Source organism: Salvelinus alpinus, chromosome 16 (assembly GCF_045679555.1).
Source record: "Salvelinus alpinus chromosome 16, SLU_Salpinus.1, whole genome shotgun sequence".
Classification (NCBI taxonomy): Eukaryota; Metazoa; Chordata; class Actinopteri; order Salmoniformes; family Salmonidae; genus Salvelinus; species Salvelinus alpinus.
The window spans coordinates 26,566,366-26,594,091 of NC_092101.1; the positions used below are offsets into that span (position 1 = coordinate 26,566,366).

At 43.4% G+C, this 27,726-nt stretch overlaps 1 protein-coding gene across 2 annotated transcripts; it reads right to left on the minus strand.

The window, feature by feature from the left end:
* Positions 1–15,300: 15,300 nt before the first annotated feature.
* Positions 15,301–27,520, minus strand: LOC139541239 (uncharacterized). Of its 2 annotated transcripts, none has more exons than XM_071345658.1 (5): positions 26,947–27,520; positions 16,842–16,882; positions 16,660–16,734; positions 16,332–16,521; positions 15,301–15,998 (listed from the first exon to the last, which is right to left on the minus strand). In XM_071345658.1, the coding sequence occupies exons 1-5, from the start codon at positions 27,011–27,013 to the stop codon at positions 15,490–15,492; spliced, it is 882 nt and encodes a 293-aa protein (XP_071201759.1). In that variant the 5' UTR covers positions 27,014–27,520; the 3' UTR covers positions 15,301–15,489. The 2 variants fall into 2 exon arrangements, with proteins under 2 accessions (XP_071201759.1, XP_071201760.1); XM_071345659.1 differs by having other exon boundaries at positions 16,332–16,518; positions 26,947–27,269.
* Between the last annotated feature and the right edge of the window lie 206 nt (positions 27,521–27,726).

Below are 27,726 nucleotides of genomic sequence, written 5' to 3' on the forward strand. Positions count from 1 at the left end.
ATGGCCAAACAGTTATATTTTTGTTTCATCAGACCAGTGAACATTTCTTTGTCCCCATGTGCAGTTGAAACTGTAGTCTGGCTTTTATATGGTGGTTTTGGAGCAGTGGCTTCTTCCTTGCTGAGCGGCCTTTCAGGTTATGTCGATATAAGACTTGTTTTACTGTGGATATAGATACTTTTGTACCTTTTTCTTCCAGCATCTTCACAAGGTCCTTTGCTGTTGTTCTGGGATGGATTTGCACTTTTTGCACCAGAGTACGTTCATCTCTAGGAGACAGAATGCGTCTCTTTCCTGAGCGGTATGACGGCTGCGTGGTGTTTATACTTGCATACTATTGTTTGTACAGATGAACGTGGTACCTTCAGACGTTTGGAAATTGCTCCCAAGGATGAACCAGACTTGTGGAGGTCTACAATTGTTTTCTGGGGTCTTGGCTGATTTCTTTTGATTTTCCCATGATGTCAAGCAAAGAGGCACTGAGTTTGAAGGTAGGCCTTGAAATACATTCACAGGTACACCTCCAATTAACTCAAATGATGTCAATTAGCCTTTCAGAAGCTTCTAAAGCCATGACATCATTTTCTGGAATTTTCCAAGCTGTTTACAGTTGACTATGTTGACTGTGCCTTTAAACTTCTGACCCACTGGAATTGTGATACAGTGAAATAATCTTTCTGTAAACAATTGTTGGAAAAATTACTTATGTCATGCACAAAGTAGATGTCCTAACCAACTTGCCAAAACTATAGTTTGTTAACAAGAAATTGATGGAGTGGTTGAAAAACGAGTTTTCATGACTCCAACCTAAGTGTATGTAAACTTCCGACTTCAACTGTATTAATTGAAATAGAAAATAAAATGTGTAATATCAGTAATTTGTGTTCATAATCTTTAGTCTTTACCAGTTCCCCTGCTCTGCGCAATACATTCATTTGTAAGTATTAGACATAACAATTGATAATGGTTCTTATCCTCCCCTCATCTCTACTCTGTGGTTTCTGCCATCAAACGATTATCTGACATGTTCTGCATCAAGCAACTTAACTTAAAATGTAAAAAAAAATATATATTTAGCATATGAAGCTTACTCCTTTCAGTAATTTTCATTTAAATGGTCTTTCTCCAGTTCCCCTTCACGGCACATGGAATTGGTTTATAGTACAAATGTTTGTGATGGTACTCAAAACAACATCCATAGTATTAATTTTGGACATCACAAGCTCTTTGATCATTATAACTTCTGGAAAAAACAATGCCCTAATCTCTTCTCTACTGTGTTTCTGGAGGTTTCCATGAGACTGCATGTCAGCGCTCAGGGAGGGCCTGATCATCTGAATGTCAGAGCTCAGGGAGGGCCTGATTCCAGTGAAGGAATGAGTAATAGTGGTTACACAAACAGTCAGGCAGTGGTTAAACTGAAAGGGCATCACAATCCTCACAGTTCGGTTGACCAGATTAAAATCAACTGAAATTATGATAAATGGTTACGATAGTGGCACTCCTACACACCAGTAAAACTGCAAGCGAGAACCTCAGTAAATGTGCAGTTAGTGGCAGGAAAGTAATTGTATATATACAGTGGGGCAAAAAAGTATTTAGTCAGCCACCAATTGTGCAAGTTCTCCCACTAAAAAGATGAGAGAGGCCTGTAATTTTCATCATAGGTACACTTCAACTATGACAGACAAAATGAGAAAAAAATATCCAGAAAATCACATTGTAGGATTTTTAATGAATTTATTTGCAAATTATGGTGGAAAATAAGTATTTGGTCAATAACAAAAGTTTATCTCAATACTTTGTTATATACCCTTTGTTGGCAATGACAGAGGTCAAACGTTTTCTGTAAGTCTTCACAAGGTTTTCACACACTGTTGCTGGTATTTTGGCCCATTCCTCCATGCAGATCTCCTCTAGAGCAGTGATGTTTTGGGGCTGTTGCTGGGCAACATGGACTTTCAACTCCCTCCAAAGATTTTCTATGGGGTTGAGATCTGGAGACTGTCTAGGCCACTCCAGGACCTTGAAATGCTTCTTACGAAGCCACTCCTTCGTTGCCCGGGCGGTGTGTTTGGGATCATTTAAAAAAAATGCCTTCCTCACCATCTTAAATAAGCAAATTCAAGAAATTTAGAACCAGGAACAGATATAGCCCTTGGTTCTCTCCAGACCTGACTGCCCTTAACCAACACAAAAACATCCTATGGCGTTCTGCATTAGCATCGAACAACCCCCGTGATATGCAACTTTTCAGGGAAGCTAGAAACCAATATACACAGGCAGTTAGAAAAGCCGAAGCTAGCTTTTTCAAGCAGAAAAAGCTAAAGTCCATGGAGAATAAGAACATCTCCTCCCAGCTGCCCACTGCACTGAAGATAGGAAACACTGTCACCACTGACAAATCCACTATAATTGAGAATTTCAATAAGCATTTTTCTACGGCTGGCCATGCTTTCCACTTGGCTACCCCTACCCCGGTCAACAGCACTGCACCCCCCACAGCTACTCGCCCAAAACTTCCCCATTTCTCCTTCTCCCAAATCCAGTCAGCTGATGTTCTGAAAGAGCTGCAAAATCTGGACCCCTACAAATCAGCCGGGCTAGATAATCTGGACCCTTTCTTTCTAAAAATGATCTGCTGAAATTGTTGCCACTCCTATTACTAGCCTGTTCAACCTCTCTTTCGTGTCGTCTGAGATTCCCAAAGATTGGAAAGCAGCTGCGGTCATCCCCCTCTTCAAAGGGGGGGACACTCTTGACCCAAACTGCTACAGACCTATATCTATCCTACCCTGCCTTTCTAAGGTCTTCGAAAGCCAAGTCAACAAACAGATTACCGACCATTTCGAATCCCACCATACCTTCTCCGCTATGCAATCTGGTTTCAGAGCTGGTCATGGGTGCACCTCAGCCACGCTCAAGGTCCTAAACGATATCTTAACCGCCATCGATAAGAAACAATACTGTGCAGCCGTATTCATTGACCTTGCCAAGGCTTTCGACTCTGTCAATCACCACATCCTCATCGACAGACTCGACAGCCTTGGTTTCTCAAATGATTGCCTCGCCTGATTCACCAACTACTTCTCTGTTAGAGTTCAGTGTGTCAAATCGGAGGGTCTGTTGTCCGGGCCTCCGGCAGTCTCTATGGGGGTGCCACAGGGTTCAATTCTTGGACCGACTCTCTTCTCTGTATACATCAATGATGTCGCTCTTGCTGCTGGTGAGTCTCTGATCCACCTCTACGCAGACGACACCATTCTGTATACTTCTGGCACTTCTTTGGACACTGTGTTAACTACCCTCCAGGCGAGCTTCAATGCCATACAACTCTCCTTCCGTGGCCTCCAATTGCTCTTAAATACAAGTAAAACTAAATGCATGCTCTTCAACCGATCGCTGCCTGCACCTGCCCGCCTGTCCAACATCACTACTCTGGACGGTTCTGACTTAGAATATGTGGACAACTACAAATACCTAGATGTCTGGTTAGACTGTAAACTCTCCTTCCAGACTCACATACATCAAACATCTCCAATCCAAAGTTAAATCTAGAATTGGCTTCCTATTCTGCAACAAAGCATCCTTCACTCATGCTGCCAAACATACCCTTGTAAAACTGACCATCCTACCAATCCTCGACTTCGGTGATGTCATTTACAAAATAGCCTCCAATACCCTACTCAATAAATTGGATGCAGTCTATCACAGTGCCATCCGTTTTGTCACCAAAGCCCCATATACTACCTACCACTGCGACCTGTACACTCTCGTTGGCTGGCCCTCGCTTCATACTCGTCGCCAAACCCACTGGCTCCAGGTCATCTACAAGACCCTGCTAGGTAAAGTCCCCCCTTATCTCAGCTCCCTGGTCACCATAGCAGCACCCACCTGTAGCACGCGCTCCAGCAGGTATATCTCTCTGGTCACCCCCAAAACCAACTCTTCCTTTGGCCGCCTCTCCTTCCAGTTCTCTGCTGCCAATGACTGGAATGAACTACAAAAATCTCTGAAACTGGAAACACTTATCTCCCCCACTAGCTTTAAGCACCAGCTGTCAAAGAACCTCATAGATTACTGCACCTTTGCTTTGCTTTATCTTGGCCAGGTCGCAATTGTAAATGAGAACGTGTTCTCAACTTGCCTACCTGGTTAAATAAAGGTGAAATAAAAATAAATAAATAAAAATGGTCGGCCAGCACAAATGGATTACTGTTGTTCAGTTGGTGGTGATGGAAAAAAATATATTCAAAAAAGAAACCACACACAGGCACGCCCAAATGAAATATTCAAAACCAAAACATGGCCAGCAAACAAACCAACAGCCTCATGGCTCACCATGCTGAACCCTAATTGACAGCACCTGATGTGCTTATCAAGGCTTCCTGGCAGAGCACAGCCTTTGACCCGGTTGGTGTTGCCACCTCAGGGATGGAGTGTGGAAATGTATCCTGGTAGTGTTGCCTAACTACCTAACTAACTGACTACAGAAAACCTTAACTCTGAGATAAAGACATTCTAGAAAACCGGACAAACCATAAAATTCACTGCTTTGCACAGGAAATTTCTTCCTGCTAAAGAGTCTAACTTGAACAAACAAAAGGGACAAGCTGTGACCCATCTGGTTCTAAATTGAGAGACCAACTTCCTTCACTAGGCCCATGGTCACAAGCAACAAGCTCCATCTGATATGTAGCCAGCGTTAAAAGACTTGGAGCAAACACCACCAGGGAAAAGTGAACATCGACCACAACTTCAGCCAACTCACACCATCCATGTTCCCAAATAGCCCTTTTCTCCAGCCCTGAGCACTCACTGGAGGGGAACCGTTCATCATATCCTCCTCACTCATCAGACAACCTACTGAGAGTGACAATATTGGTGGATCTGGCTTTTCCATCAAACTCAATTCTTCAAGCTCCTGATTCTCATTGCTAGACAGCCGTGTCACCCTGCTAAACACAGACTTCGTCTTCCAGCAAATCCTCACTAATCTCACAACATGACTGGAAAGTATCTCCTTTCCACAGCTCAGTAAGAAACGTGTCAGCTAAATCAATACCTGACACCCAAACAACCTCATGGTCAGCAATGATCAACAACCAACCTCCTCTACCATGGCAAAGAACGTGTCCCCAAATTGACACCTGAATCAACCTCATCCTCAACCTGCACAGGGCACACTACATCATGTCTCTGCCCAGGTCTCAGCTAGAGATACACAATAATCACCTTCCTCACAAGGGACAACCATTTCCTGGGAACCACTGTCTAGTTTGGCCAAGGAATGTTTCCTCCAAGTCCCCACACAAATCCTCCTCCTCCCTCATCTGGTTTGCCATCAGCACTCTGAGTAATTTCACAAACTGGGGATACCTCACCTCAAAACTCTCCTTGAGACTCCGGCCCCCGAATACACCTGACTTTTCACAAACATTTGAGGAAACTAGCTCATCACTGATCACTGGCGGGAAACTGGTTTAGTGACAAGACTGTCTGACCGACTGGCAACACAAAATGTCTGTCCTCTATGCGGTCTTTAATTATTATGCTGTTTCAGCAGTGCCATCTCCTGTTCTAGCCACGCCATTTCCAACAAGACGTCTTCCTCCTGACTGCTATACACCAGAACCGGCGGCAAGAACTCACTCCACTTCTCCCAAAACATCACTGCAACGTCTAACTTGTTCTACTCCTCTGCTATTTCAACCTCCAGCATTTCTGCCACCTGACGTAACGATCCCTCATTAGCTTGAAAAACCCCCCCAACTATCTCTACAAAACACACTGCTGGCTCAAATGCCCTATAGTCAAAATCAGTAGGCAAAACAGAACCAATAAATCGACTGGCAAAAGTTAGCCACTAGCTCACAGCTAACTAACCAATACCTGCACATGCTCAAAGCCCAAGAGATAACTCTAAACAGGCAAAAACCAAACCAGTACACCATGCACAAATGTTATAAACCATAGCCACAGTTAGCTACTAGCCTAGCGCTAACACGAACGCATACATCAAGCTACAAATCATTGCCACAGTTCAAAGCCCCAGAGATAGCCACTCTAAACAGGCAAAAACCAAACCAGTATGCCATGCACAAATGTTACAAGCCATAGCCCGGGTTAGCCACTAGCCTAGTGCTAACAAACACATGTGCCAAGGCTAAAAACATAGCAACAGTTAGCCACCAGCCTAGCATTAACACAAATGCATGTGCCATAGAGTCCTCCAAACTGGGAAATCTAATCCTTCAAACAGCACCAAAAAAAGTTACCAAAACCATAGGCAAAACCAGTGTTTTCTGTCCCAAGAAATGTTCTGTCCTAAGAGAAAAACACCTCATCAGCCCTACAGTAGCTAACAACTACCAGCTGCAAACAATTGAATACCTTCGTGGGCATGGCCACACCAAACATTTCTGTTGACCAAAACCATCAGCTATCTTGCTAGCATGCAACCTGACACTCACACTAGCGCTGCTGCAAACCTCACCTAGCATGCTAGCTCGACACAAACACCTGATACAAACTTTCTCAACAAATACTGTATACAAATAAATAAAAACATCCCACTCCTTCAGTCACAGTTCAAGTCACATCCCTAAACAGGCTCAGGTACATGTGAGGCTGGAGCATTCATTGACAGGATTCCTGAGTCCAAAAAACACTCAGCCGCACTCACAATGCCTATTTTCTCAGATTTCCTCTCTGTTTGGGCTGTGCAATTGATAACCAATGCAATAAACGCTAAAGTCCACCTTCTTAATATGCAACATGTAAGGATCCCTCTGTTGACAAGGAATATTATCTGGTGTCTCTACTAGAGGTCGACCGATTAATCGGAATGGCCGATTAATTAGGGCCGATTTCAAGTTTTCATAACAATCGGAAATCGGTATTTTTGGGCGCCGATTTGCCAATTTTTTTATACCTTTATTTAACTAGGCAAGTCAGTTAAGAACACATTCTTATTTTCAATGACGGCCTAGGAACGGTGGGTTAACTGCCTTGTTCAGGGGCAGAACGACAGATTTTCACCTTGTCAGCCCGGGGGATCCAATCTTGCAACCTTACAGTTAACTAGTCCAACGCAATAACGACCTGCCTCTCTCTCGTTGCACACAAGGAGACTGCCTGTTACGCGAATGCAGTAAGCCAATATAAGTTGCTAGCCAGCATTAAACTTATCTTATAAAAAACAATCAATCATAACCACTAGTTAACTACACATGGTTGATGATATTACTAGATATTATCTAGCGTGTCCTGCGTTGCATATAATCTGACTGAGAATACAAGTATCTGACTGAGCGGTGGTAGGCAGAAGCAGGGGCGTAAACATTAATTCAAACAGCACTTTCGTGCGTTTTACCAGCAGCTCTTTGTTGTGCGTCAAGCATTGCGCTGTTTATGACTTCGAGCCTATCAACTCCCGAGATGAGGCTGGTGTAACTGAAGTGAAATGGCTGGCTAGCTAGTTAGCGCGCGCTAATAGCGTTTCAAACGTCACTCGCTCTGAGCCTTCTAGTAGTTGTTCCCCTTGCTCTGCATGGGTAACGCTGCTTCGATGGTGGCTGTTGTCGTTGTGTTGCTGGTTCGAGCCCAGGGAGGAGCGAGGAGAGGGACGGAAGCTATACTGTTACACTTGCAATACTAAAGTGCCTATAAGAACATCCAATAGTCAAAGGTTAATGAAATACAAATGGTATAGAGAGAAATAGGAGTGATCCTTTCTTCCACTCTTCTCACCACCTCCGGATAGGAGACATGCTGGACATTCTTGCCACCTCCGTCACCTCCGTGCACACTTGGTATTTTCTCAACCAGCTTCATGAGGAAGTTCCATGGAACACATTTCAATTAACAGGTGTGCCTTGTTAAAAGTTAATTTGTGGAATTTCATTCCTTCATTCCTTCTTAATGTGTTTGAGCCAAATCAAATTTTTATTAGTCACATACACATGGTTAGCAGATGTTAATGCGAGTGTAGCGAAATGCTTGTGCTTCTAGTTCCGACAATGCAGTAATAACCAACAGTAATCTAACCTAACAATTCCACACTACTACCTTACACACACACAAGTGTAAGGGATAAAGAATATGTACATAAAGATATATGGATGAGTGGTGGTACAGAACGGCATGGCAGATGCAGTAGATGGTATAGAGTACGGTATATACATATGAGATGAGTACTGTAGGGTATGTAAACATAAAGTGGCATAGTTTAAAGTGGCTAGTGGTACATGTATTGCATAAAGATGGCAAGATGCAGTAGATGATATAGAGTACAGTATATATACATATGAGATGGGTAATGTAGGGTATGTAAACATTGTATTAAGTGGCATTGCTTAAAGTGGCTAGTGGTACATTTTTACATAATTTCCATCAATTCCCATTTTTAAAGTGGCTGGAGTTGAGTCAGTATGTTGGCAGCGGCCGCTAAATGTTAGTGGTGGCTGTTTAACAGTCTGATGGCCTTGAGATAGAAGCTGTTTTTCAGTCTCTCGGTCCCTGCTTTGATGCACCTGTACTGACCTCGCCTTCTGGATGATAGCGGGGTGAACAGGCAGTGGCTTGGGTGGTTGTTGTCCTTGATGATCTTTATGGCCTTCCTGTGACATCGGGTGGTGTAGGTGTCCTGGAGGGCAGGTAGTTTGCCCCTGGTGATGCGTTCTGCAGACCTCACTACCCTCTGGAGAGCCTTACGGTTGTGGGCGGAGCAGTTGCCGTACCAGGCGGTGATACAGCCCGACAGGATGCTCTCGATTGTGCATCTGTAGAAGTTTGTGAGTGCTTTTGGTGACAAGCCGAATTTCTTCAGCCTCCTGAGGTTGAAGAGGCGCTGCTGCGCCTTCTTCACAACGCTGTCTGTGTGGGTGGACCAGTTCAGTTTGTCCGTGATGTGTACACCGAGGAACTTAAAACTTTCCACCTTCTCCACTACTGACCCGTCGATGTGGATAGGGGGGTGCTCCCTCTGCTGTTTCCTGAAGTCCACAATCATCTCCTTTGTTTTGTTGACGTTGAGTATGAGGTTATTTTCCTGACACCACACTCCGAGGGCCCTCACCTCCTCCCTGTAGGCCGTCTCGTCGTTGTTGGTGATCAAGCCTACCACTGTAGTGTCATCCGCAAACTTGATGATTGAGTTGGAGGCGTGCATGGCCACGCAGTCGTGGGTGAACAGGGAGTACAGGAGAGGGCTCAGAACGCACCCTTGTGGGGCCCCAGTGTTGAGGATCAGCGGGGTGGAGATGTTGTTACCTACCCTCACCACCTGGGGGCGGCCCGTCAGGAAGTCCAGGACCCAGTTGCACAGGGCGGGGTCGAGACCCAGGGTCTCGAGCTTGATGACGAGTTTGGAGGGTACTATGGTGTTAAATGCTGAGCTGTAATCGATGAACAGCATTCTCACATGGGTATTCCTCTTGTCCAGATGGGTTAGGGCAGTGTGCAGTGTGGTTGCGATTGCGTCGTCTGTGGACCTATTGGGTCGGTAAGCAAATTGGAGTGGGTCTAGGGTGTCCGGTAGGGTGGAGGTGATATGGTCCTTGACTAGTCTCTCAAAGCACTTCATGATGACGGAAGTGAGTGCTACGGGGCGGTAGTCGTTTAGCTCAGTTACCTTAGCTTTCTTGGGAACAGGAACAATGGTGGCCCTCTTGAAGCATGTGGGAACAGCAGACTGGGATAAGGATTGATTGAATATGTCCGTAAACACACCAGCCAGCTGGTCTGCGCATGCTCTGAGGACGCGGCTGGGAATGCCGTCTGGGCCTGCAGCCTTGCGAGGGTTAACACGTTTAAATGTTTTACTCACCTCGGCTGCAGTGAAGGAGAGCCCGCAGGTTTTGGTAGGGGGCCGTGTCAGTGGCACTGTATTGTCCTCAAAGCGGGCAAAAAAGTTGTTTAGCCTGTCTGGGAGCAAGACATCCTGGTCCTCGACGGGGCTGGTTTTCTTTTTGTAATCCGTGATTGTTGTGTTGTGACAAGGTAGAGGTGGTTTACAGAAGATAGCGCTATTTGGTAAAATACCAAGTCCATATTATGAAGGTCAGTCAATATAGAACATTTCAAGAACTTTGAAAGTTTCTTCAAGTTCTGTCGCAAAAACCATCAAGCACTTTGATGAAACTGGCTCTCATGAGTACCGCCACAGGAAAGGAAGACCCAGTGTTACTTCTGCTGCAGAGGATAAGTTGATTAGAGATAACTGCATCTCAGATTGCAGCCCAAATAAATGCTTCACAGAGTTCAAGTAACAGACACATCTCAACTTCAACTGTTCAGAGGAGACTGCGTGAATCAGGCCTTCATGGTTGAATTGCTGCAAAGAAACCACTACTAAAGGACACCAATAAGAAAAAGAGACTTGCTTGGGCCAAGAAACACGAGCAATGGACATTAGACCGGTGGAAATCTGTCCTTTGGTCTGATGAGTCCAAATCTGAGACTTTTGGTTCCAAACGCTGTGTCTTTGTGAGACGCAGAGCAGGTGAACGGATGATCTCCACATGCGTGGTTCCCACCATAAAGCATGGAGGAGGAGGTGTGATGGTGTGGGGATGCTTTGCTGGTGACACTTGCTGATTTATTAAGAATTCAAGGCACACTTAACCAGCATTGCTACCACAGCATTCTGCAGCGATTCGCCATCTCATCTGGTTTGAGCTTTTCAACAGGACAATGACCCAACACACTTCCAGGCTGTGTAAGGGGTATTTGACCAAGAAGGAGATTGATGGAGTGCTGCATCAGATGACCTGGCCGCCACAATCACCCGACCTCAACCCAATTGAGATGGTTTGGGGTGAGTTGGACCGCAGAGTGAAGGAAAAGCAGCCAACTAGTGCTCAGCATGTGTGAACACCTTCAAGCCTGTTTTATTTATTTTTTATTAACCCCCCCACTACCCACCCTCTTCTGAGGACAAATATCTTCGTTTTTTTTACAGCTTTTTTGCAACATATACATACATGTTACATATACAGTGCCTTGTAAAAGTATTCATCCCCTTTGGAGTTTGTCCTATTTTGTTGCATTACAACCTGTAATTTAAATTGATTTTTATTTGGATTTCATGTAATGGACTTACACAAAATAGTCCAAATTGGCAAAGTGAAATGAAAAAAATATGGAAAAGTAGTTTGTGCTCATGTCTTCACCACCTTTGCTATGAATCACCAAAATAAGAATTACCTTCAAAATCACATAATTAGTTAAATAAAGTCCACCTGTGTGCAATTTAAGTGTCACATGATCTCAGTATATATACACCTGTTCTGAAAGGCCCCAGAGTCTGCAACACCACTAAGCGGCACTATGAAGACCAAGAAGCTCTCCAAACAGGTCAGGGACAAAGTTGTGGAGAAGTACAGATCAGGGTTGGGTTATAAAAAAATATCTGAAACTTTGAACTTCCCACGGAGCACCATTAAATCCATTATTAAAAAATTGAAAGAATATGGCACTACAACAAACCTGCCAAGAGAGGGCCGCCCACCAAAACTCACGGACCAGGCAAGGAGAGCATTAATCAGAGAGGCAACACAGAGACCAAAGATAACCCTGAAGGAGCTGCAAAGCTCCACAGCGGAGATTGGAGTATCTGTCCACTTTAAGTGGACCACTTTAAGCCATACACTCCACAGAGCTGTGCTTTACGGAAGAGTGGCCAGAAAAAATATATTTCTTAAAGAAAGAAATAAGCAAACACGTTTGGTGTTCGCCAAAAGGCATTTGGGAGACTCCCCAAACATCTGGAAGAAGGTACTCTGGTCAGATGAGACTAAAGTTGAGATTTTTGGTCATCAAGGAAAACACTATGTTTGGTGCAAACCCAACACCTCTCATCACCCCAAGAACACCATCCCCACAATGAAGCATGGTGGTGACAGCATCATGCTGTGGGGATGTTTTTCATCGGCAGGGACTGGGAAACTGGTCAGAATTGAAGGAATGTTGGATGGCGTTAAATACAGGGAAATTCTTGAGGGAAACCTGTTTCAGTCTTCCAGAGATTTGAGACTGGGTCGGAGGTTCACCTTCAACAGGACAATGACCCTAAGCATACTGCTAAAGCAACACTCGAGTGGTTTAAGGTGAAACATTTAAATGTCTAGGAACGTCCTAGTTAAAGCCCAGACCTCAATCCAATTGATAATCTGTGGTATGACTTAAAGATTGTGGTACACCAGCGGAACCCATCCAACTTGAAGGAGCTGGAGCAGTTTAAAATGCAAGTAGCTAGATGTGTCAAGCTTATAGAGACATAGCCCAAGAGACTTGCAGCTGTAATGCCCAAGTATTGACTTCGGGGGGGGTGAATAGTTATGCACGCTCAAGTTTTAAGTTTTTTTGTCTTATTTCTTGTTTGTTTCACAAGAATAAATATTTAATATCTTCAAAGTGGTAGGCATGTCGTGTAAATCAAATGATACAAACCCCCCAAAAATCTATTTTAATTCCAGGTTGTAAGGCAACAAAATAGGAAAAATGCCAAGGGTGTTGAATACTTTCGCATGCCACTGTACATTCTATACACATTTTGCAACATGGTACTTTTATATTTATTTTATTTTTTATTTCACCTTTATTTAACCAGGTAGGCAAATTGAGAACACGTTCTCATTTACAATTGCGACCTGGCCAAGATAAAGCAAAGCAGTTCGACACATACAACAACACATAGTTACACATGGAGTAAAACAAACATACAGTCAATAATACAGTGAAAAATAAGTCTATATACAATATGAGCAAGTGAGGTGAGATAAGGGAGGTGAAGGCAAAAAAATATATAAATAAATAAAAATATAAAAAAGGCCATGGTGGCGAAGTAAATACAATATAGGAAGTAAAAAAAAAAAAAGTAGAGTAGAGATAGTAGAGATAGAAAAAGTAGAGATAGAAATAATGGGGTGCAAAGGAGCAAAATAAATAAATAAATACAGTAGGTAAAGAGGTAGTTGTTTGGGCTAAATTATAGATGGGCTATGTACAGGTGCAGTAATCTATGAGCTGCTCTGACAGCTGGTGCTTAAAGCTAGTGAGGGAGATAAGTGTTTCCAGTTTCAGAGATTTTTGTAGTTCGTTCCAGTCATTGGCAGCAGAGAACTGGAAGGAGAGGCGGCCAAAGGAAGAATTGGTTTTGGGGGTGACCAGAGAGATATACCTGCTGGAGCGTGTGCTACAGGTAGGTGCTGCTATGGTGACCAGCGAGCTGAGATAAGGGGGGACTTTACCTAGCAGGGTCTTGTAGATGACCTGGAGCCAGTGGGTTTGGCGACGAGTATGAAGCGAAGGCCAGCCAACGAGAGTGTACAGGTCGCAGTGGTGGGTAGTATATGGGGCTTTGGTGACAAAATGGATGGCACTGTGATAGACTGCATCCAATTTATTGAGTAGGGTTTTGGAGGCTATTTTGTAAATGACATCACCGAAGTCGAGGATTGGTAGGATGGTCAGTTTTACAAGGGTATGTTTGGCAGCATGAGTGAAGGATGCTTTGTTGAGGAATAGGAAGCCAATTCTAGATTTAACTTTGGATTGGAGATGTTTGATATGAGTCTGGAAGGAGAGTTTACAGTCTAACCAGACACCTAGGTATTTGTAGTTGTCCACATATTCTAAGTCAGAGCCGTCCAGAGTAGTGATGTTGGACAGGCGGGCAGGTGCAGGCAGCGATCGGTTGAAGAGCATGCATTTAGTTTTACTTGTATTTAAGAGCAAATGGAGGCCACGGAAGGAGAGTTGTATGGCATTGAAGCTCTATAAAGCAATCGCATAACAATAATACATTACAAAACATAAGCTATTTAATCCCAACCCTCAGCCACTCTCATCCCATACCAACTATCACATTCCAGACTGTTGGAAAAGCATTCCTCATGAAGCTGGTTGAGAGAATGCCAAGAGTGTGCAAAGCTGTCATCAAGGCAAAGGGTGGCTACTTTGAAGAATCTCAAATATAAAACACTTTTTTGGTTACTACATGATTCCTTGTGTTATTTCATAGTTTTGATATCTTCACTATTATTCTGCAATGTATAAAATAGTCAAAATAAAGAAAACCCCTTGAATGAGTAGGTGTGTCCAAACTTTTGACTGGTACTGTATATTCTTTGCATTTACTTCTACCGCCACCCCAGAGATAACACCTTTGATATGCACCCTGCTTCGAAGATCCACACACCACACATTCCACTCTGATATCTTCTTTAGGTGCAGAGCATGTTCCTCCTGTTCCATAGATACACTACAAATAATAATATGCCCACTTCTTGTTACTCTCATCAACGCTACCTCATCCACAATTTGTATAGACACTTCAAACGGATCTCCCAGATCAAAAACCCTTACTCCGACCAAAATATTGTCAAAACTAGCCATCGATTTACCAAATTCCACTACCACTTTAGTTCTCTTATTTCCTTTTGCATTCACCACTGTAATCCAATTCTTCTCACACTCATCTCCACTCAACACGCTTTCGGATTCCAACATAACATCCGCTTCCGCTATTTTGCTCATTGAGTTTGGCAGCACCTGATGTAGTTATCAAGGCTTCCTGGCAGGGACAGCCCTTGACCCGGTTGGTGGTGCCATCTGCGGGATGAAGTGTGGAAGTGTATCCTGGTAGAGTATGTTGCCTAACTGTATGCTAACACTAAACTACTCCCCCCATATAATAACAGCACAAATCTGCAGGTAACAGGTTCTGCAGTAACTGTGCTCTGACTAAAAGGGCACCTCACCACGTCAGCCCAACCAGAGACACTTCTGGTTTCCTAGTTCCTACTCTCTCTGGGTATATAACACACCTGTTTCCCAGAAGTGCCATGCTGATAGAGGTGCCCACAGCAACGGAGCGGGGGGGGTTAGGGTCGGCCGTGGGCTGTGCATCGTCAGGGATGTGAGTTTTGTATATGAATAAGCAGTCTGGCTAACATTGAGTCAGCATGTCATCAACACAGCGAGGTGTCTGTTGCATAAAGCTGCTGGAAGTGGTAGAGCCTGATTATGCAGAAACAGAAGCTGCAACCTGAGAGTGACAGCTAATATGTCACCCTGAAATATAGACATCCTATTCTCATCATCGCCTTAGCAGGTCATCTGTTGCAATTATTGTTTCATGTTCTAATCAAACAATCAGAATGGAGTGAAAATCTGTCCTACTAATTATTATTGGTTCTTATATTATTTCCAAAGTAGAATTCAGCACCACAATCTCAGAAGGGTCTGTCTGTCAGGTCACATTTGTTTTCTCAAGCAAAAGAAAAGCCCTTGAAGTATATTGTATCATTGCCCTTTTTATTGTGTATTTACATAATGTACAATAAGAAAAGAAAAAACCTGTGGTTCACAACAGCTGATTGAGTTCAGGGCAAAATGGACAAGTACTGGAGCATGGGATGTCCATGAATGGCAGATTGAGTTCTGAGTAGTGATCAGGGATCCAGCGTTAATAACATAGCCATGTCATGTGTCGGCTTCATCGTCTGAGGATGAGTAGCAGCCTAGTCCCAGTACATGCCCTGTGCTCTTTTCATCATTAACGGTGCTATGGGCTCCTCCTGCCCCTGTGCTGTCTTGTATCTCTCCCCCTGTATTGTCTCTGTCCTGTGCAGCAATGGCCCTTCCCAGTGGGGAGCTGTGGAGGTTGGGTAGCCCAGAGAGCAGCACCCTGGCCAGGCTCTGAGTGTGAGACGACCCTGGTTGTAATGGGCCTCTGGACCCAGCTAGAACCACCGCCAGACGGGTGCGATCAAAGTTCAGGGGCTGGTCCTGATCTGGATTGGTGGTCTCTGGGCTGGGATTAGTCAGGTCAACTGGAAATGTGCTGAGGAAAGTCCCTGATTGGTGGAAGTGTACCTTGTTCTCAGAGGCTGAGGTTGCATCACTTCCTGATCTTTCAACGACCCAGTTACTCTGTGCTCCACCCACCGGCCTGCTCAGATCACATGATTGGAGACCGCGTGGTTTCTTGGCTACAGATGAGAGAAACCAGGAATTACCTTTAAAAAAAATAAGTATTTCCTTTCTCTAGACCAGAGTTTCTCAAAATGTTAGTCATGCCTGATATATTTGGGATCAAGGCTAAAGACAGGAACCTGACTGTAAAATAGGTTTGGTATTTTTTATGTGCCACAATATAATTTTAGATTGGTTATGACTATGGTCATATTAAAAGACTAATTGGGAACCTCTCTTCTTAATAGAAGACAACCCATATAGCATATGAAAGCTGATTGTTTATGTTAGAGGTAAGACAACAAAACTGGTCAGAACTAGACAACAGAGCCAAACCCTGTTAAACTGACCAGTGTTGGGGGAGATGTGTGTGTCTGCACTCCTCTTGGTGTATGCTCTAAGTGTCCAGGGCTGGTCTTTACAGGTCGGGTCCAGGGCTTGCAGTTTACAGATGAAGCGTTTATACTCTTTCTCCAGCCCCTGGATGCTCAGCTGGAACTCTGCTATTTTCCTCTCAGGGTAGTGAGACAACTGGGACTGCTGAGAGAGAGGAGAAAAAAATTACGTGTGCCATACTCACTTTAACATGAAACTTCAGTGTGGGTATCCTTTCTTCACACACACACAAGTCAATAAACAACAGCATTATTACTGTCACTCATCACTTCACAAGCCTACCTGCAGATAATACTCAATTTCATTCTTGATGCTTGGAATCCACTTTTTAATGGATGAGGCTGAATTGAGTGTTGACTGTGGAGGGGGAAAAACATATCAGATCGTTAGTGCAAGTCATATTTATCCCCAATAAAGCATGTGTGAATTACTGTCAATTAGATTAAATGTGTAGGAGAACTCACCAGTTTGGGTCTAGGTTCATGAACATCTTTGATACGGCCCTCTGTTTCAGTGCACAGAGAAGGAATTACATTTAGCTACACATTTACAGTAAATGTTCAACACAGGCTTTTATTCAAGCCCGGGATAACACACCGGATTCAACTGATCACCCAGATCTGAATAAGTTGAAAGGTGTTGGGTTCTAGCTTTAAATATACTTATTCGTGTTACCATACTAGAACTTAATGATTACTTTACATGTATAAGGAATAGGTTGGGGTCAATGAAGGATGTATAGGAACGTGGTGTATGGAAAGTCACATTCTGTCAAGCATGTTATTGCTGAATATCAAGGCTCCTAAAAAAGGGAGGTAAAAGGAGAACTGTCTGGTTTCAGTCACTGATAAGGTAGGACAGTGGCGGATTAGGGAGGAGCGAGGAATTCGGCCCGAGGTCAGATGAAGTGAGAAGAAACAGTCCAATTTCATACGCATACACTTCCACAAATGTTCTAGCATCAGGCAGGGCCATGACTACACCAGTGAAAATAACTAATTAAGTTCCAGCCTAACAACAGAGATGTATTGGCTGTCCAGATGTATAAGGAGTTGACCCCGAATAGTAGGAGGTAATAAATATATGTGCTTGTGTAATCATGCTTAGTCTTTTACAGCTGTATGACCCAGTGGGGTGAACAAACTTGGTTTGAGCTTTTTCTAGTTGTCCGTGAGTTTTTACTCTGTTTGTTCAGAACCTAACAGCTGTAACAAAAGTCTCTCCACCCAAGATCGATCTGTAGCTAGCTCTGGTCCAAGGCGTTACTTGCAGCTTAAACCTTCTTCAACGCCCTGCTGCATCTTCACATGTAACTCTTCATATAGCTGACTAAACTCCATGGTGAAGGAAGTTTCTGATGAACACAACCAACAGAGTTGAGCAGGGACCAGGCTTTGTGGAATTCAGTCCCGACTACATCGATTCGCTCAAGGTCAAATATATTTTATTATTATATAATTTTCCTTATTTCAGGTCAACATTAGGGACAGATTTGACATACAGTAGCAGTCAAAAGTTGACACCTACTCATTCAAGGGTTTTTCTTTATTTTTACTATTTTCTACATTGTAGAATAATAGTGAAGACATCAAAACTATGAAATAACACAAATGGAATCATGTAACCAAAAAAGTGTTAAAGACTATTCAAAGTAGCCACCCTTTGCCTTGATGACAGCTTTGTATACTCTTGGCATTCTCTCAACAAGCTTCATGAAGAAAGCTTTTCCAACAGTTTTGAAGGAGTTCCCACATATGCTCAGCACTTGTTGGCTGCTTTTCCTTCACTCTGCGGTCCAACTCATCCCAAACTATCTCAATTGGGTTGAGGTCGGGTGATTGTGGATGCCAAGTCATCTGATGCAGCACTCCATCACTCTCCTTGGTCAAATAGCCCTTACACAGCCTGGAAGTGTGTTTTGGGTCATTGTCCTGTTGAAAAACAAATTAAAGTCCCACTAAGCACAAACCAGATGGGATGGCGTATCGCTGCAGAATGCTGTGGTAGCAATGCTGGTTAAGTGTGCCTTGAATTCAAAATAAATCACTGACAGGTTCACCAGAAAGCACCCCCACATCTCATCCTCTATGAGTCATGGTGGGAACCACACATGCGGAGATCATCCATTCACCTACTCTGCATCTCACAAAGACATGGCGGTTGGAACCAAAAATCTCTAATTTGGACTCAGACCAAAGGACAGATTTCCACCGGTCTAATGTCTATTGCTTGTGTTTCTTGGCCCAAGCAAGTCTCTTCTTCTTATTGGTGTCCTTTAGTAGTGGTTTCTTTGCAGCAATTCGACCATGAAGGCCTGATTCACGCAGTCTCCTCTAAACAGTTGATGTTGAGATATGTCTGTTACTCTTTGAAGCATTTATTTGGGCTGAACTCTGAGGTGCAGTTAACTCTAATGACCTTATCCTCTGCAGCAGAGGTAACTCTGGGTCTTCCTTTCCTGTGGCGGTCCTCATGAGAACCAGCTTCATCATAGCGCTTGATGGTTTTTGCGACTGCAATTGAAACTTTCAAAGTTCTTGAAATGTTCCATATTGACTGACCTTCATGTCTGAAAGTAATGATGTACTGTCATTTCACTTCGCTTATTTGATCTGTTCTTGCCATAATATGGACTTGGTCTTTTACCAAATAGGGCTATCTTATGTATACCACCCCTACCTTGTCACAACACAACTGATTAGCTCAAACGCATTAAGGAAAGAAATTCCACAAATGAACTTTTAACAAGGCACACCTGTTAATTGAAATGCATTCCAGGTGACTACCTCATGAAGTTGGTTGAGAGAATGCCAAGAGTGTGCAAAGCTGTCATGAAAGGGTGGCTACTTTGAAGAATCTCTCTTGGTTACTACATGATTCCATGTGTTATTTAATAGTTTTGATGTCTTCACCATTATTCTACAATGTAGAAAATAGTAAAAATAAAGAGAAACCCTGGAATGAGTAGGTGTCCAAACTTTTGACTGGTACTGAATGTACATATATTTGAATTCCAAAATGAAACAAGGTAACATAAAATATTGCATAACCAACATACACCAAAACAAAAGCATACAAAACCAATATAATTATACATTCCCTTTCAGTTCCCTGCTCTTAATTTTTCATATTCATTTAATGAATAAAACATTTTCCTTACATGCCTTAATTAATTTGACTGTCGCAAAATGTGAGGCTGTAGCGACAAAATAATTATTCTATACAAGAAAGCGACCAGCGTCAAGTTGACACACATTCATATAATTGTTATATTGACACTTCTTAGGGTATCTGCAAGATTAGGGGTAAGTGATAGCAAAAAGGGGTCTCATATTGTTTAGAAATCTCATTACTTGTTCCTGAATACAGCACTCATTCTCTCCAGTGTTAACACTTTAAAGATCTCACAATACCACTGGTTTATTTTTGTTGGCTGGTCTTTTACCCAGTGAAGGAGAATGCATTTGCAGGCCACAAAGAAAATTTCACACGAAGATTGAGCAGTGCTCAATTAAAGTGAGAGCCTGTTCCCGACGACACCGAGTACAAATAGCCACGGGTCCATTCTTCTAGGACATACATGGCATTCGGAAAGTAGTCAGACCCCTTGACTTTTTCCACATTTTGTTAGGTTACAGCCTCATTCTAAAATGGATTAAATTACAAAATTTCCTCAATCTACACACAATACCGCATAATGACAAAGAAAACTTTTTGACATTTGTGCAAATCTATATATATAAAAAAACACTTAAATATTACATTTACATAAGTATTCAGACCCTTTGCTCAGTACTTTGTTGAAGCACCTTCAGCAGCGATTATAGCCTCCCGTCTTCTTGGGTATGACGCTACAAGCTTGGCACACCTGTATTTGGGGAGTTTCTACCATTCTTCTCTGCAGATACTCTCAAGCTCTGCCAGGTTGGATGGGTAGCGTTGCTGCACAGCTATTTCCAGGTCTCACCAGAGATCGGGTTCAAATCCGGGCTCTGGCTGGGCCACTCATGGACATTGAGACTTGTCCCAAAGCAACTCCTGCATTGTCTTGGCTGTGTGTAGAATGTCATTGTCCTGTTGGAAGGTGAACCTTCGCCCCAGGTCTGAGGTCCTGAGCAGGTTTTCATCAAGGATCTATGTACTTTGCTCCGTTCATCTTTCTCTCGATACTGACTAGTGTCCCAGTCCCTGCCGCTGAAAAACATCCCCACAGCATGATGCTGCCACCACCATGCTTCACCGTAGGGAGTGCCATCTTTCCTCCAGACTTAATGCTTGGCATTCAAGCCAAAGAGTTCAATCTTGCTTTCATCTGACAAGATCATTTTGTTTCTCATGGTCTGAGAGCCCTTTAGGTGCCCTTTGGCAAACTCCAAGAGGGCTGTCATGTGCCTTATACTGAGGAGTGGCATGATTGGTTAAGTGCTGCAGAGATGGATGTCCTTCTGGAAGGTTCTCCCATCTCCATAGAGGACCTCTGGAACTCTGTCAGAGTGCATAGTGACCACCTGGTTTTGGTCACCACCCTGACCCTGACCAAGGCCCTTCTCCCCCGATTGCTCAGTTTGGCTGGGCGGTGGTTCCAAACTTCTTCCATTTAAGAATGATGGAGGCCACTGTGTTCTTGGGGACCTTCAATGCTGCAGAAATGATTTGGTACCTTTCCCCAGACATGTGCCTAGACACAATCCTGTCGCGGAGCTCTACGGACAATTCCTTCAACCTCAAGGCTTGCTTTTTGCTCTGACATGCACTGTCAACTGTGGGACCTTACATAGACAGGGGTGTGCCTTTCAAAATCATGTCCAATCAATTGAATTTAACACAGGTGGACTCCAATCAAGTTGTTAAAACATCAAGGATAATCAACGGAAACAGGATGCACCTGAGCTCAATTTCATGTCTCAAAGCAAAACTTTTTTTATTATTATTACTTTTAACACATTTGCAAAAATAAAAAACTGTTTTCGTTTCGTCATTATGGTGTGTTGTCTGTAGATTGGTGAGTAAATTATTATTATTATTTTTAAATATATGTTTAAATAAGGCTGTAAAGTCACAAAATTTGGAAAAATGGTAGGGGATCTGAATACTTTCCAAATGCACTGTGTAAAGGTGCCATCTGGAGAGGATACAAAAGTCTGGGAAAAATATTCCTTTTAAATCAGATTCATTCTAATGGCAGGTATGTCTATCTAGGTCTTCCTTCCCCACCCCCCATTTTAATGCTGCTGCTACTTTCTATTTTCCATGTATAGTTACTTTACCTATACCTACATGTACATATTACCTCAATTACCTCGACTAACCGGTGATCCTGCACAATGACTCTGTATATAGCCTCTCTACTGTTATTTTATGGTTGCTCCTTAATTATATTTCAAATCAAAGTTTGTTTGTCACGTGGCCGAATACAACAGGTGTAGACCTTACAGTGAAATGCTTACTTACAGGCTCTAACCAATAGTGCGGAAAAAAAGGTGTGTGTGTAGGTAAGTAAAGAAATAAAACAACAGTAAAAATACATTTAAAAATAAGAGTAGCAAGGCTATATACAGACACCGGTTAGTCAGGCTTATTGAGGTAGTATGTACATGTAGGTATGGTTAAAGTGACTATGCATATATGATGAACAGAGAGTAGCAGTAGCGTAAAAGGAGGGGTTGGCGGGAGGTGGGACACAACGCAGATAGCCCAGTTTGCCAATGTGCGGGAGCACTGGTTGGTCGGGCCAATTGAGGTAGTATGTACATGGATGTATGGTTAAAGTGACTATGCATATAAGATAAACAGAGAGTAGCAGCAGCGTAAAAGAGGGGTTGGGGGGGGCACACAATGTAAATAGTCCGGGTAACCATTGGTTGCCTGTTCAGAGGTCTTATGGCTTGGGGGTAAAAACTGTTGAGAAGCATTTTTGTCCTAGACTTGGCACTCCGGTACCGCTTGCCATGCAGTAGTAGAGAGAACAGTCTATGACTGGGGTGGCTGGGGTCTTCGACAATTTTTTCCTCTGACACCGCCTGGTGTAGAGGTCCTGGATGGCAGACAGCTTTGCCCCAGTGATGTATTGGGCCGTACGCACTACCCTCTGAAGTGCCTTGCAGTCAGAGGCCGAGCAATTGTCGTACCAGGCAGTGATGCAACCGGTCAGGATGCTCTCGATGTTGCAGCTGTAGAACCTTTTGAGGATCTCAGGACCCATGCCAAATCTTTTTAGTTTCCTGAGGGGGAATAGGCTTTGTCGTGCCCTCTTCACGACTGTCTTGGTGTGTTTGGACCATTCTAGTTTGTTGTTGATGTGGACACCGAGGAATTTGAAGCTCTCAACCTGCTCCACTACAGCCCCGTCGATGAGAATGGGGACGTGCTCGGTGCTCCTTTTCCTGTAGTCCACATTCATCTCCTTAGTCTTGGTTACGTTGAGGGATAGGTTGTTATTCTGGCACCACCCGGCCAGGTCTCTGACCTCCTCCCTATAGGCTGTCTCGTCGTTGTCGGTGATCAGGCCTACCACTGTTGTGTCGTCTGCAAACTTAATGATGGTGTTGGACTCGTGCCTGGCCATGCAGTCGTGAGTGAACAGGGAGTACAGGAGGGGACTGAGCACGCACCCCTGGGGAGCTCCAGTGTTGAGGATCAGTGTGGCAGATGTGTTGCTACCTACCCTCACCACCTGGGGGCGACCCGTCAGGAAGTCCAGGATCCAGTTGCAGAGGGAGGTGTTTAGTCCCAGGTTCCTTAGCTTAGTGATGAGCTTTGAAGGTACTATGGTGTTGAACGCTGAGCTGTAGTCAATGAATAGCATTCTCACATAGGTGTTCCTTTTGTCCAGGTGGGAAAGGGCAGTGTGGAGTGCAATAGAAATTGCATCATCTGTGGATCTGTTTGGGTGGTATGCAAATTGGAGTGGGTCTAGGATTTCTGGGATAATGGTGTTGATGTGAGCCCTTACCAGCCTTTCAAAGCACTTCATGGCTACAGACGTGAGTGCTACGGGTCTGTAGTCATTTAGGCAGGTTGCCTTTGTGTTCTTGGGCACAGGGACTATGGTGGTCTGCTTGAAGCATGTTGGTATTACAGACTATCAGGGACATGTTGAAAATGTCAGTGAAGACACCTGCCAGTTGGTCAGCACATGCCCGTAGCACACGTCCTGGTAATCCGTCTGGCCCCGCAGCCTTGTGTTTGTTGACCTGTTTAAACGTCTTACTCACGTCGGCTACGGAGAGCGTGATCACACAGTCGTTCGGAACAGCTGATGCTCTCATGCATGCCTCAGTGTTGCTTGCCTCGAAGCGAGCATAGAAGTGATTTAGCTCGTCTGGTAGGCTCGTGTCACAGGGCAGCTCACGGCTGTGCTTCCCTTTGTAGTCTGTAATAGTTTGCAAGCCCTGCCACATCCGACGAGCGTTGGAGCCGGTGTAGTATGATTCAATCTTAGCCCTGTCTTGACGCTTTGCCTGTTTGATGGTTCGTCGCAGGGCATAGCGGGATTTCTTGTAAGCTTCCGTGTTAGAGTCCCTCACCTTGAAAGCGGCAGCTCTACCCTTTAGCTCAGTGCAAATGTTGCCTGTAATCCATGGCTTCTGGTTGGGGTATGTACGTACAGTCACTGTGGGGACAACATCCTCAATGTACTTATTGATAAAGCCAGTGACTGATGTGGTGTATTCCTCAATGTCATCAGAAGAATCCCGGAACATGTTCCAGTCTGTGATAGCAAAACAGTCCTGTAGTTTAGCATCTGCTTCATCTGACCATTTTTTTAATAGACCGAGTGACTGGTGCTTCTTGCTTTAATTTTTGCTTGTAAGCAGGAATCAGGAGGATAGAGTTGTGGTCGGATTTACCAAGGGGAGGGCGAGGGAGAACTTTGTACGCGTCTCTGTGTGTGGAGTACAGGTGATACAGGTGAATGCCCTTTGAATGGTTTGGTACCTACTGGAGAGCTCCTCTTTGTCTACACCCATTCAGCATTGTTCACACCCTCTTAAGCTTTAGCCCCACCCATCTCTTTAAGGGTTGATCCGAGCGTTCTGTCCTAATAACGGCATTCAAGTACCCAAGCTAACTGGCTAGCTACTTCCAGACACATATGAGAGAACAGCTCACTGACCATTTTACTCATCCTAGCAGAGCTGGTTAGGCTGTTTTTATGTTATCCAGAGTGTTGGTGACTGCAACTCCAGAGCGTTGGAAACAATTTACGCTTTTTTGCCAACGTTTACTGACACCGGCCATATTCAACGGGTGTTGAGCGTTTGTAAATTCCTCATTTGTTCTGCGCTCTGGCACGGACGAGAGTGCTCTGAAATCGGAGTAGATAGCCAGGCAGAATTTACCAGCTACGTCTGTCAACAGTTGTCGCAGTGACATTCTTGAAATGGATACTTGCATAGTGGAGTCTTTTGTTAACTTCTCACGAGTCAGCAACCCTGATCCGGTAGCACCCCCCAACTCACCCCACTGATTAGCACAGCTAGCATAGCGTCACAAGTAACTTGTAGCATCTAAATATCATTAAATCACAAGTCCAAGACACCAGATGAAAGATACAGGTCTTGTGAATAAAGCCACCATTTCAGATTTTTAAAATGTTTTACAGGGAAGACAGAATATGTAAATCTATTAGCTAACCACGTTAGCGGAGGACACGATATTTTTACCAGGCAGATTCGGCTGGGCGCCCACGGCAAGATCACATGCACAACAGATATGATATAACATCGTAAATTGGGTCTTACTATGGCTGATCTTTCATCAGAATGTTGATCAAAGTGTCCTTTGTCAAGATGAGTTGTTGGTTCCGTTCAGAGTCGTTCCTTTCCCACTCCATTTAGCACAGGTACCGGTCGAGTGGCACGGATTTCTCAAACGATACTAAAATCTAACAACGGAACACCGAAAAACTCCCTATAAAATTCAAATAATCTGATTAAACTATATTGAAAAAACATACATTACGATGATCTGGTCACATGTATCAAACAAACTTCGACACGGAGATAATAATGGCCGCACAACAGAAGACAAACGTAGCTCCAATTTCCATGCAACAGAGAACCGGAAGTTGTCGGTCATGCCAAAGATTTTGCTCTCATTTCACGTCAGTCCCAGATAGACAAGAAATTTTTCCTCTGACGTCCTCTAGACACCCAGAGGAAGGCCAGTGAGTTGTGTTTCGGGTCATAGGGGGCACGACCATATATAGGCAGAGCTTTGAAGCCAGCATAACACATCTTGATTTTATGTTCTTGGTCATGGAAAGTGCTGTTGAATGACTTCTGTATCACTCAGAGACAAAATTGAAACGGATTTAGAAACTAGGGATTGTTTTCTTTCCAATGGTATGATTCATATGCATATAGTAAGAGCAATAATTGAATAAGAGGCAGTTTAATCTGTAGAGCAAATTATGCTAATGCGAAAATATTACCCCCTGTATTCTCAAGAGGTTTTAAGACACATAGGTAGCTAGCTAGCTAAACAATGAACCATAATCCCAACTCATGTTACTACCATGCATGAATATGGTAGCTAACCAACCAGGTTCAATGTTAGCTAGCTAACATTAGACTATAACTAGCAAAGCAAATGGCTCTCAGATACGAATAATAAGATCATACACGTAACGTTAGCTAGCGAGCCAGCTAGCTAACATTAGCTAGCTAGCTAACAGTACACTTCAACTTGAAATTAAAACAACTTTCTGTCAAAATTAGAAAAGTGTAATATCTGAAAATGTAGCTAGCTAGACTACCCTACCTGTATAAATCATGGATGGACGCTTCTCCCAGTCACAGATGCCCATACTCTAATTCCACTGATTTCCCTCCATACATGTTAGAATTTTTTAACTAGATAAAGTGTTTTTTATCAAAATCAATCACTTTTGCATGGGAAAACACAGAATCCTACTAATTACCGCTCATGCTTAATTACGTCACATGGCTCATGCCCAGGAGTCAGTCTGGTTTTAAATCGAATGTAATCAACTTTCAGACACCAACAAGGCCAGGCAAGATAATGCCACGTTCTTGTGCTAGAACTAGGAAACTCATACATTTCCAATTTGTTATTGTTGAACGCAGCACGTGATTACCTACAACCAATTAGCAAGTCGGAAATGTCAGAGTTTCCTAGTTCCTACTAGCATTATCCCTCAATCTGTCAGTTTATGACGTGGGGGGGCATTCCTGCAGATTCCCACGGGCAGGAATGCCCGAATTGTGGTCTGCAGTGGCACACTATTGATCAAATCGGGGGAATATCATTTTTGGAGGGATGAATGGAAAGCTGCATGGAGTTGAAAAAAACTCAAACCGAACATATCACCGTGGACCAGATATATAATGTAAATAGCTAGCTTGTTAAGAACAGGCTAGCTCGCTGATAGCTAAGGCAGTGGGTGTTTCTAGCTATAGGCTAGTAGCAAGCTTGCCAGAGCGAAATTAACTTGATAGGAAGTCTAACTAGCTAGCTAGATAATACTAACAATGTTTGCTAGTACTGCAAAGAGCCATAGTTAACGTGTAGCTAAAAATACAAACGGAATATTTAATCACTTACCATCTCTTTCTTTTTGAAGCCATAATCTGTTCAATTTCCCCAGTTGTTTCTCCTCGTTTCTAGCCATTTGGGAGAGACGCTAATTTACCAGCGACATTCTTCTTTTTGGGGTATATTGGCGAACTGACGTTACACAAAAAAAAGTGTATTGTCGTCACCAATTGGATGGGGGTTAAACAATGAACTAAAGGAAAATAAACTACTAAATATATAAGTATATATTCCCACTCCTCTGTCATTCGAAACCTTACCAGCAACACATCAACAAAATGTCACATAATTGTCTAGCCAAGTCATGTGACACGATGGACGGACTCGTTCCAGGATGTCTGTGTTCTAGTGCATCTCAGATGTTAAAAATGAACAACCACGAACCAGAGTACTCCCTGGTGGGAGCGGCCATTCTTATTGACTTTGTATTTTATTGTATTGTTGTTTAAACAAAACAAATGTAACTATATATATATATAATGTAACGACCCTGGGTTTATAAGCGCGGATATCGGCTCTGCCGCCCGAGCATGCTTTTGCCGCACAGTCGTTAGCGCGCCGGACTTCGGGCTAGAAGGTCGAGGATACGAGACCTGCTCCCTGCTGCTTCATTACAATATATATATATATATATATATATATATATATATATATATTAGTTAAAAATGGGGGAGGCAGCAGTAATAGTAAACTTCATATTCAACGTCTTTGCACGCTAAGGGCTACAGTACTGAAAACGTTAGATGAATTTAAGGTTAATATAGGCTATGAAACCCACCTTGTTATTGA